Raw genomic sequence first — 12,306 nt, forward strand, 5'->3', positions numbered from 1 at the left:
TGTGTATCTCCCATGTATCTGGAATCTAGTTATTACAATGACACAGTAAAAAATACGTGAGTGTGTGTGTGTGTGTGTGTGTGTGTGTGTGTGTAGAACCAGGGATTGAACTCAGGCCCTTGAACTTGCCAGACAAGCACTTACTCTACTGAGCCATCTCCCTGGCCCCAAAAAGTACTTTCATAGAGCTTAAGTGGAAGATAAAATCCATTATGTAATTAGTGAACTATGTAGAAAAATGAGCTAAAATATGTTAAAGAAAATGAAAGTATTGGGCATATTCATTGGAAAGAAAAAATGAAAAAGTAAGGATTAAAATGACCTTTTAAAGTAGCATGCAATTTAGAAAGGCAAGAAAGCTTGGGGTCAGTGGCTACAACAGCAAACAGTAAGCAGAGGCTTGCAGCAGGAAGAAATGTGTGTACCTGTCTAGGCTGTGAAGACAGTCTTCACTCCCTGTGCCCCCCATCTTGGAATGAGTCCTTAGCTGCAGAATCCCCTGCCATCCATCCTCATGGCCCTCTGCACGCCCCTCCTGGGCAGCCCAGTGTCCCGGTCAATGTGCTGCACTTGTTGCACTGACCACAGCCTGGTCAGAACTTCCATCCTAGAAGCCCACACTTGCCAGAGAAGTAGCCGTTTGCTTCCCCAACCCTCTGGTGTGCTGGCTGTCATTGTCGTGTGTGTGTGTGTGTGTGTGTGCGCACGCACACACACACTTCCAGTTGTATCTTGGGGATCTGTGTTTGCCCACTCCATGTTAAGACCTTTTGGGTAGGAATCACACATCATCTTGGTATCCATAGTGTGTTTGAAAGAACAGTAGAGAAAAATTCTTTCTCTGCCTACTTCTTACTAACATCACAAGTCTTTGGGTATAGAAGTAAGTGGTTTGTTTTTAATTGTAGACTTAATATATCCAATGAAGAAAGCATAACACTCTTTCTACTAACACAAACTGTAATAATATGTAAGGACTAAATGTATGACTTTAATTTTTATATTCCTTGTGTTAAATTAGCCAAGCATTGCTATTTTTTAGTTTAAAATAAGGCCTTTCAGGTTTGTTTTTTAAAATGCATATGATTGTTATGTTAATATGACTGTAAGTATGTTAGTTCACAAAAATACCAAAGATATATGACCTTGTATGGTTATGCCTGAAGGAGGCAGCCTGAAAGAGGTAAGAGGTAAGCCAGAGAAAGAAGAGACCAAGATGGAAAAGGAAAGCACTGGGCTGGAAGCCTGGCCAAAGAAGAACAGTGATTCACATTACTTCCTGGGAACCTTCCTCCGCTGGCCTCCACTCTGTTGCCTGAGGCCTTTCACCTCTCAGGGCTGGGGGCTGTTAAGAGGTGGTTCAGGAGAGAAGCAGAGCAGCCTGTTGTGCAGAAGACATGGGGTCACTGTGGAGTGAGGACTGGGCCAGGGCGCCAGCTTAGTTGTTTATGTTCACTTGGGAATCAGAGTACAGTATAGTGTGCATGTTGTAAAAGGCCAGGTTAGCATTCTGTTAATCTGAATGCCACAAAAGAAAACACAGGTTAGAAGAGACACTGTGAAAGTGTTCTGGGTCATTTGTTTTTTAGAGAATGGAACGTTCCAGCCCCCAATGGGAGGCAAGTTTCCCTGAAACATTTATAGGAAGTGAAATCTAATGTGTAGTTTGTGTTATGATTTCCTTGTTCCTGGTTTTTGTTTATTTCTGATCTCTTTGTGACTCAAAACTAGAGAAGTCAGTCGTGTGTGTGTGTGTGTGTGTGTGTGTGTGTGTGTGTGTGTGTGTGTCTTGCACAAACACTGGTGCAGAATGGGGGATTGAACCTATACCTCCAGCCCTTTTTTATTCTTAGTGTGTTGTTAAATTGCCCAAGCTGGACTCAAACCTATAATCTTCCTGCCTCTGCCTCCCAAAGTGCTGGGATTATAAATGTGCAAAAATTTCTTAAAACAGTTGCACTAACACATCTCTTAGCATACTTTGCCCCAGGATACCTGACTTGTTTTATTTTAGTTCTTCTGATCTTTTGTAGCTTCTCTTTTCTATAGGAAAAGGGAGGTTTTATGCCAAGATAAGCAGTAATTTAACCAGTTTCTTGTTAAAACAAAAGCTTCCAAGGTGGTCACCTATCTAAGCAAATAAATCTTATAACTGAGGTAAAACTTAGCACGTTCTCTTTGAAGCTAGCCTGAAAACCTTTCTCAGGTTTTATCTACAAGCATCTTTAATCTTTCAGGCCAGAAAAAAAATTCCTATTTCTTATTCAGGTACTTCTAAGACTGTGTTTAAGCAATAGAGCTTTTATCCATATCAGGTTACAGGCTTTCTGAGCCCTTCAAATATAGTATCCTGTGCATTTTTTGTTTGTTTGTTTGTTTGTTGTTGTTTTGACTCTTTCTGCTTCCTCTGACATTAACAAGGGAAAATATTGCCACCTGGAAGCTTTTTAGCCCTGGACTTGACAATGTTTGTTGAGGCCCCTGTTGCTATTGCTTTATTAACAAACAGACCAAGTGAACCTGAAATATTTTATTTAGTGATTATTAGTGAACCAGATCATAAAGGAAATAGCAAAGGCAGATTTAGATTTGTCTTAAAAATCCATAAATTTTTACAGAGATGGCAAAGTGAGGAGACCCTTTCTCTGCTTTTTAGCAGAGTTACTAGGAGACCCAGGCCCAAGACTTCCTTTTGGGGCAGTTATATCATGCCAGGGAGCCACTGCAAAGCACAGATGGATGAAATTTATGTTCATTCAGAAAAGCTGTTTTGTCACAAGTGGTTTTGTTGAAAGCTTATGCAGCCTCTCAACAAAATCTCTCAAATTAACAATTACATTGATTGTTCTTTTGGCATTTTATAATACAAATATGGGGGCCAGGGAGATAGCTTAGTAGAATAAAGGGCCTGAGTTCAATCCCCAGTTCCACAAAAAAAAAAAAAGAAGTCATTGTCGAGGCTCACAAGCTAAGAAAAATATAATACAAATATAAACATATATGTAAAAAGTTTGTTTTAAAAAAGACATCACAGTCTCAGAAGAAAGAAAATGCATGAATATGATTATTACCAGCGCTGATTACAATATAGTGGCATGAATGTCTTCTTTGATGTCCAGAGGAAGTATAACTGGGGCAAAAGTTATCTGCATTAAAATTTCACTGATTTGAGGTCCAGCCAAATAGTGTAGCGGATTAAAGCACCTGCAAGCAGGTGCAGGGGCCGGGGGTGCACTGAGCCAGCAATTGAGACTGGGTGTGGTGGCTCGTGCCTGTAATCGCAGCCCTTGGGAGGCTGTAAACAGGTGGATCGCTCTGAATCCAATCTAGTGGTGAGACCCTGAATACCCTGTAGGCCCTTCCCTAAAAATACAAAAAAAAAAATTAAATTTCACTGATTTGAAAATTATGTTATGTTATGTTAAGTTATGTTTTTTCCTCTCTCTCCCCCTATTTTCCAAACTGGCCTGGTGGTACTTTACAGAGTCATAAAGAAGATTCAGCTAATTTAGCTGCAAGGTTATAATGCAAACCAGACTAGTGCCTCATTGTGAAAATAGCTGCTTGATTAGTACATGTACTTGGTATAGAAATGGCACAGACTTGATGGCCTAGATTTTGTGTTTGTGTTAAATGCTATAAGAACAGACATTGGCTAAGTCATTTTGTATGTGTTCTGAAACAGATTTCATCAAATTGTAGTTCTTAATGCTGTTGGCTGTATTTTTCAGAAAATATATTTCTGGACACTGAGACTATTTGAACTAAAATAATTAAGGAAATAGCACAACCTTGTGATAAATGTTTATCTTTTAAAATGCCTGTATTTTAAAAGATGGATCTGTGTTTTGAAAAAATAGCAAAAGCTTTTGGATTGTGATTAATGGAAGGAAACACCTCAGGAAATTCACTTCTTATTATTATAATCACTATGTATTTCAGCAATTGGTAATTTTTCTTTAAGTATTTCACAGTTGAAGTAAGTGAGAAATCACCACAGAAGCTGCTAAAAAAGCCAAACCCATTATATTTTGCACATTGCATAAATTACGCTTTATGTATAAAATGTTGTAAAGAAATTCATAAATGTAAATTTCTTTTAATGAAATAAATATTCTTATAATTTTGAAATAACATTAATGATACTAGTATTTTTTTCTTTATTATTTAACTATTTGGTACAGGATCTCACTATGCAGCTAGGACTCATAGTGATCCTCCTGTTTTCAGCCTCCTCAGCACTGGGCTTGCAGGTGTGCACCAGTGGCCAGCTCAGCACGGCCAAGGGCGGGGCCAGCACAGTATATGGTGCCAGGGATCAAACCCAGTCCCTGTGCTTGCCTAAGCAGGCACTGAGTCTTCTGAGCTAGCTCACTGGCCCTGATACTAGTATTTTTATTTGGGTAGTAATTACTCAAATTCCAGTAACTAACTAGACTTTATTTTATTAGTAAAAGGTCTGTTAAGAAATTAGATCTGTTATTGCCACCAGAGGGGACAGTCATACATGGAACAGGTTAAAGAGCAGAAATACAAAGTCAGATATTGTTAAATAGTAAATTTTATAAGTTATATTGTACATTATAGATTTAATTCCCCAGTTCTTCTTGAAGGTACTTTGCTAAGCATTATGTATGGCATACAGATTTTCTCTTCAATCTAGAGAGTCTCCATGTTTTTCATTTATAAATACTGCCCCAAATTAATAGAGAGAACATAAATAGAATTTTTTTTAATATTATGTGTCACCATCCTCCTTTGCCAGCTTACTGTAATGTCATGTAACTCAGTAGTGTCCCAAATTTTCTGACCAAGAAGATTATGGGACAGCAATTAACCACTAAGAAAAATATATGCAGTGTATTATTTGTTGAAAAAATAAATAAATAAATAAATTGGTGCATTAAAAAAAAAAAGAAAATAAACTGAATTACTGGTTTAAAAAAAAAAAAAAAAGATTATGGGGCCAAAGAGGAAAGTGATAGATGATGTAGAGTGTGCCTAAGGAGAGTCACATGGAGAGAAAACATTCTCTCACGCTTTCACAGAGAGCACATTGGCCAAGCAATGGCCATGACTCATCCTCATGACTGACACTGAACAAAGGTTCTACAATCTGAGGTACAAGATCTCAGGATAAATCCTGAGGGGATTTCACTGACCTTCTCTGGCCCAAAAGCTACAGCTCTTGTTGCATAGGTCCTGCTTTACCTTGGTCTTAACCATCCAGAAGAAAAATATAAAAACGAAATATAAGAAGTAAAGCCATGCTGTTATGTTAAGCTATTGGGGACTCAGGTCAACAATTTCTGACATTGCCAGTTAAGCCAAAGACCCAATACTATTATGGGCTACTGGACTCTTTTAGAATATTTTTTTTGAGTTTACATACCTAACAATATTCAAATAACAGAACTTAACAAAAAAAGGGTATACAGATGAATGTCCATTTTGTACCTGTGTATTCAAAGTGGTTAGGATAGATATATAGTTACATTCTCTTAATGAATAGAATGATTTGTTCTAATGGTGTTTGTAAATAGGATATCAGGTCCCCATCTTGTACAGCAATTAACCACTAAGAAGAATGTATGCAGTATGTTAATTATTGAGACTGTCCTACCAATTTGATTTGAAGCTGTCTCATTGCTATTTGTTTATCAATAAAATTATGGCAAAAAAATAAAAATAAAAAAATAACCTGGAAAAAAATTTTAAAATTTTAAAAAAATATTATGTGTCATCATCCTCCTTTGCCACCTGTACATAAGACATTTATTGTTAGTCCTCTAAAAAATATTTCAGTCTTATCCCCCAAATTTTTTTAATTAAGCTCATCATCTCTGCAGTTAAGTATATGTAAGCAGTGCATAAATATTTTATCTGCTTACTAGTGTGCTCTTAGCTAGCAAATGTTGTACTTAAATTTCCTAAATTATGTTTTGCAAGTAAAAACAGCAACCAGCTCTCAGCTGGAGGCTTTCAATGGAGGGTGAGCGCCCCACCATCTCCTGTCCACTTAGACTGCAGCTTTGAGAACTCTTGCTGCAAGCCACATGAGCAGTAGTGGTACAGTTTTCAAGAAAAATGCTCACTTATTAATGAAAAACACAGTCCTCTGGCACAGCTGTTTGTTAAAAAAAAATAAAGTGCTTTTAATATTCAGGCTGTACTGACTTTGTTTTACCACAAGAGGTCCTTAAGTCCTGTGGATGGATGCAGGCCATTTTAGGGACTTAGGAGACTGTTGCGATGATCTGCTATTTCCATGACATTACATTAGCCAGATTTTTAACATAGGAGAGCCAAACTTTTATTCTTTTGAACAAGTTTTTTTAAAATACAACTTCTTATCCCATTGGGACATAGAAAACGGTAACATCAAAAAATGCAAGAAGAGTGGAAAGGCCAGGAATATGAGTCATGTCAAATGGCAGTGAAATAGAAATCCCTGAGAGGCTGTGTGAAAACTCAGACTCTTTTCAAGTTAAGAACAAGCAGAATCATTCCTTGTCCCTGTGATCTGAATTCCCTGTCTTTTCCAGTCGGGGATAGTCTGTCGGATTTGTAATTAAACACAATTGATCTTTGATGGGAATAAGGAAGTGGGAAGGCACTTAGAATTACTTTGATAGCACATAATTGATATAGTTGTCATGGTTTGGCTGTGTATTGCAAATCATTTTGCTACTTTGAGTATCTATAAATGTTCCCATGTCTACTCCTGCAATATTTTAGATAATCGTCAATTAAATGTCTGCTTCACAGTAAGCAGAAGGATGTATTCTTTGTCTTTCAGCGTTTATAGTTACTTGGAGAAATGGTTTAATAGAAAAATTATAGTTTGTTGTATATTGATCGTACCTCTTTAATACCTTGATTTATTTCAATAAAAAATATTTGTAAACTTATGTAATTATATCTCTTATTCTGTAATAATTTAAAGATACAAGAACACAATAGTATTTTTCCCAGTGGCAGCCAATGATCTCTTGGTAGTGAAAGAAACTTCTAGTTAGTATATATTGGCATCTATTTGTACAAGGCTTGAGATTTTTGGTTTGCCCATTTCAGTGGCTTGTAAATAAAATGGACATGGTATTATTTTATGATTAAATTATTGCTTGTCCTCTTAGATTAGGCTTATTAAGAAATGTCAGTCAAATTGATCTAGGTAAGGAATTTAAATTTTACGTATGCTTTTTTCAAATCTTTTTATTAATACATATTTGTAGTACATTTTTACATTCCTTGTAGGTAGTTGGCGCATGGACATAATACATCTTAGTTCCTTTTATCCCCTTTCTCTTTTGTTCTCCTCCCTCCAAGCATCTTTTGATCCCTTTTTTGGGTGGGTGGTATACTGTATCTGCTTTTACTATTCATTGAAAATGTAGATTTTTTTTTTTTTTTAATGTATTTAGTACAGGATCTGCAGGGTCTCACTACACAGATCAGACTCGTAGTGATCCTCTTGTTTTCATCCTCCCAAGTACTGGTATTACAGGTGCACGCCATCACGCTCAGTCTCAGTCTCTGGCTCAGCACGCCCCAGGGGACAGGGCTGGCACAGCATGCCAGGATGGAACCCAGTCCCTGGGTCTAAGTAAGAAAATGTTCGGGTTTTTTAATAGCAATTTTGTGTTTTGACCAATAGATGGCACTAAGCACATATAAGTAGGAAATATAACTTTATTAAGTTATTTTCTGAATAGGAAAGGTTTTCACCATTACATACTATAAATCTTTTTATTATCTACCTTATAAAGTTTCTTCTGTTACAGAAGCTCTTTTTTTTGAATGAAATAATCTCATGTGACAGTTATAATTAAGAGAGACATAGCCTCAGAAATTACTTTGACTGTCACCTATTCATCAAATTGTTCTGCTCTTAGCCAATTATCTTTTTCTTAAGTTGGCCTCTCCTTACAAGTACCTTGTCTTCCCTGAAAAACAGAAAATATATTCTAATGCTTGTAAAGACCATTGCATAGCTTTTTAGGATAATAAAAAATATCCTAGACAGTTTCAGAGGTCTGAATGCTATTCTCATGTTCTTTTCTTGTCTTTGTTATGTTTATATTTTTGCAGTGTATCACTTCCTGAATCGAGATTCTTGAGGCTAAAAGTAATAGGTGTCCTTACTGTTAAAGCTATTGATGAATTATTTTACATGAGCAGAAATTATTAGAGTTGGATAGTACTGTATTTCCAATGATAATTGATTGAGTGGCTTAATCAGAGCCCTGCGGATATCAGCAGAGGTCCAGTGCCTTTCACATTTCGGCTCCAACCTCCGTAGTATGTCAAATGTATGCTCTATGTTGTAGACAGCTGCTGTACTTCTAGGCAGGACTTGTAGTCATGGCCAGGTTCAGGAGTGGAGGAGAAACGTCTCTTGCTGAGTCAGTGATCTGCACCCCTCATGAGCGGTGAGAGGTGAGGCCTCTCACTGTGAGAGCAGGGCCTCCCTTGGCACACACTGGCCCGGTCTGGCTGTGCTGCACCTTCCTAACAATTCACTGGCAGGCACAGAGAATTACCTTCCTGGGTGCAGAAGGTCCCAGATCCTTCCCACACACACAGGGTGCCTGCTGGACCTCACACAAATCAGCACTTTCCCACATCCAGGAAGACAGTGGAGTGGGCAGGCAGGAAACAATATTTGCTATCATTTCTGGTTTTGTTTTTATTTCACCAAGAGATTCTGCTATCCTGACATTGCTGAAATATAACTATTTCTATTATTTCCAGCACATTACACTGGACAGTTTCAAGTGAAACTCATGTCTAGTATTGTAGTCTGCCACTGAGTTTAAACTCTCCAAGCTATTATTTTTCTGTTAGTCTGTTCTTTTCCTAGCAACTAAAGATGGTAAGACCTTGGACTCTATTTCTTGTTCATTAATGCAATCTCACATTGCAACTATTAGGGCAGTTAGAAAACAGTGGTTTTGGGGAGATGGCTCAGTGAAATAAGTGCATCCCTGGCAAGCACAAGGGCCTGAGTTCAATCCCCGGTTCTGAAAAAAAAAAAAAAAAAAAAAAATCTCATGCATCAAATACAGTCAGGAGAAAACAGTGGTTTTGAAATGCTATGTGGATCTAGTAGCATTTCATCCCAATCTGTAGTTGTGTGCTACGTATACACAACATTCATCTTGCCCAAATGTCTGGAGATATTGCCACCATCTGTGTGCTTTGGAACTCAGCCTAAACCAGTAAATTCACTAGAGAGACCCAGAGGGGCCAAGCCAGGTAGCGGACTTTAATGCTTAAAGTCTTTGAACATTCACTGTCAGCTGTAGTGCCTCCTACTCTTGTCTGGCTTGCTGTCTTGCTTTTTCCATTTTCCATCTTAGCCCCTCTCTGAGGCTATAGATGGGCTCTGTGGCATATGTCTGCACCTATGAATTTCCTGAGGAACTGCTTTGTGCTAAAGATGTATTCCTGGTACATTGTCTATATATCTGGTTCTTATCTCTGTTCAGCAATTATTTCTTGAATGTTTGAATGGATATTAATCATTTGGTATCTCAAATACAGTTAGGTTTGAAATGTTCATGATACTGTGTTTATTAATTCTCATCACCTAGCCCATCAGTATATCCACCATCATTATTTTTTAATTTTTAAAAAGTGCTTTTTTTTGTCCATATGGGTCTTGCTGTGCAGTTTGGACTTGTAGTGATCCTCCTGCAGCCTCCCTAGCACTGGGACTACAGACATATGCCTCCATGCCTGGTTTTGGGGCCAGCGTGGCACACCTGGGGTTCCGGAGCCAGCACGGTTTGTGGTACTAGGGATTAAGCTGGTACCTTAGGCTTTCCAGGCAGGTGCTTAGACCACTGAGCTATCTCCCCAGACCTAAAAAGTGCTTTTTAAAAAACAGTGAACATTGCATCATTCCTATTGCTTGAATCTAGTCCTTTTCACATAGCTTTCAAAGAGACTAATTTGTCTAAGAAAACATTGAGTTAATGTTTAAAGAAACCCCTTGCATACCTTTATTTTTCAGAAAACTGTGGACTATATTTTCCAGAAATAAAAAGAAATCCAGGCAAATATTTACATAGTTGTCCTGAATCTGTGAGAAAGTGGCTTCAACAGCTAAAGAATGCCGGGAAGATTCTTTTGTTAATTACCAGTTCTCACAGTGATTACTGTAGACTGCTCTGTGAATACACTCTTGGGTAAGTGGTGCTCCAGTTCATTTTCATTATCTTATAAAATACTGATAGCATATTAGATAGTATTACTTTCTTAAAATTATTGGATCATAACATTACATTAAACAGTGCCAGATGGCAAGCATTTTTTTCTTGTGCCTCATAACAAACCTTATTATCTGCTTACAGCACTGCACTCCACCACCCCACCCTATTCCCCGTCCACCTGTCAAGTATACATTTAAGCAGAGCAGTGTTATGGAGCTGCTGTGCCTGTAGCTCAGAGGTAGCTAGCTAGCTTCTAGAAAGTGTCCTTAGGTCTTCCATGAATTGTGTTTCTCAGTTTTGGATGATTACTGGGGATGCTGAGGTATGGAATACACTTCCTGGCTGATTCCTGAACTAAAGATCATTTTATGTATTTCAGAGTAGAGCCCAGGTCTACACCACCACTGATGAAATTGATATGCATAAAAATCAAGGCAGTAGGAGTGCAGTAAACCATAAAATAGAACAGAGAGGAGCTTATGCCCTCCTCTACAGTCTACTGTGTGACCTGGGGCAAGGTTTAGAATTGCTTTGTGATTTAAACTTGTCATCCTGAAAACAGGACAGTAGTGCTTCACAGGAATGAGGGAATGTTTAAATAGTGTGGGCTAAGTATTAGGCAGAGTACTTATTAATGCTTATCTTGGAAGTGATGCCAGGGTCAGAGCAGAGAGACCCACGGGTGGGCTCTTGAGCTCCCTGCACATCTCAGATTTCAGCAGAAACAGCCTCTCATCTGAGCTCTGCCAACATAGCCTGAAGATTTCTTAACTTGTGGATTTAGTTTGTGCTGTAGTACACTTATCTGTAGGTGGATTTTTTTTTCCTTCTGCAGAAAATACAGGCTTGAGTTCCTCATAGTGAATCAAGGTTTAGTTCCCGGCTGGCTTGAAGGTTTGCTGCTTTGATAAACAGTTATGGCAGACCTTTTAGAAATGAGTGCCCAAACTGCAGCCCTCTTAATTGTCTCCAGTGGCCTTTTCCAAGAAGCAAAATAATAACTGTACCATATTTTGCTGCCACTTGTGTAGGACCAAGTTTCTCATTAAGCATTCAAGAATTTTTATTCCTTTTGCATTAGCTGAGCTGATCAGAGTCTTTTTCCCACCTTAATTTCTACTCATTAAGTTATTGATTTGTAAAAATATTCTAAAATATTAGGTAAATATTATTTTTCCAGACTATACTCCCTTTTGCCCAGATAGTTCTTTAATGCCAGATACAGCTTAAATGTCATAAGGGTTTTGTTTTGTTTTATTTTGTTTTTCGAGACAGGTTCTTACTATGTAGTTTAGGCTAGCTTAGCTATATAGCTATGTAGTTTAGACTAGCTTAGCTCTCCCAACTGGCCTTGAACCTGCAGCCATCTTCCTGCTTCAGTCTCCCAAGTACTGGTTTTACGAACATGCACCACCACACCCAGCAAAAATTACAGTTGTTATCATCTAAAAATTAATATGTTATAAAGACTAGACTGATTTTAAAATAAAGTATCATGTTTGAGCACTTTGCAAAAAATGTTACCAGACTCCTAATGCCACTTGCTGTGAAGCCATGTACTACACAGAATTATTATTGATTCTTCAAACTAAAAAGTCCCAGCAGATTTCAGTCTTCAGATTTGAAAACTATTGTAGACCCTGAGTATTTGTAGCTGTTAGAAACTGTTCGATTCACCAACACCTTCTCATCCAGAGAAAGGCAGCTCTGGTGGTAGTCACTGTACTGCTTTTGTCTTGCTTGTTTTTCTTGCTTTACTTCTCCTTTCCATTTTTGTCATGTTTATACCTCAGGGACTTGTCAGGAAGACTAGTGCTCACCCACCAATGCGAAGTTCATTTAGACTATAAGAGAAGTGTGAAGCATGTAACAGTTGGTCAGAAGATGAGCAGCGATGCTATGTAAAGGCTAAGGTACAGTTATGTGGACCTTTTCAGTTCCTTAAAGTAAATTTATGAAAAATGTTGTTGCCTTTCAGGGATGATTTTGCAGACCTTTTTGACATTGTGATTACAAATGCACTGAAGCCTGGTTTCTTTTCCCATTCGCCAAGTCAGAGGCCTTTCCATACACTCAGTAAGTTATGTCT

General features: G+C 38.1%; 1 protein-coding gene across 1 annotated transcript in view; it reads left to right on the forward strand.

Annotated features, from left to right (window-relative positions):
• The window catches only part of LOC111814650 (5'-nucleotidase domain-containing protein 1-like), a 34,054-nt gene that overhangs the window by 6,373 nt on the left and 15,375 nt on the right, over positions 1 to 12,306 (forward strand). Inside the window, exons 2-4 of the mRNA XM_023708563.1 lie at positions 9,298 to 9,304; positions 10,012 to 10,193; positions 12,196 to 12,293. Coding sequence (XP_023564331.1) covers positions 9,298 to 9,304; positions 10,012 to 10,193; positions 12,196 to 12,293 — 287 coding nt within the window. The remainder of the gene's footprint in view (positions 1 to 9,297; positions 9,305 to 10,011; positions 10,194 to 12,195; positions 12,294 to 12,306) is intronic.

The sequence above is a fragment of the Octodon degus genome, unplaced genomic scaffold (assembly GCF_000260255.1).
Source record: "Octodon degus isolate 3935 unplaced genomic scaffold, OctDeg1.0 scaffold00395, whole genome shotgun sequence".
NCBI classification, from domain to species: Eukaryota; Metazoa; Chordata; class Mammalia; order Rodentia; family Octodontidae; genus Octodon; species Octodon degus.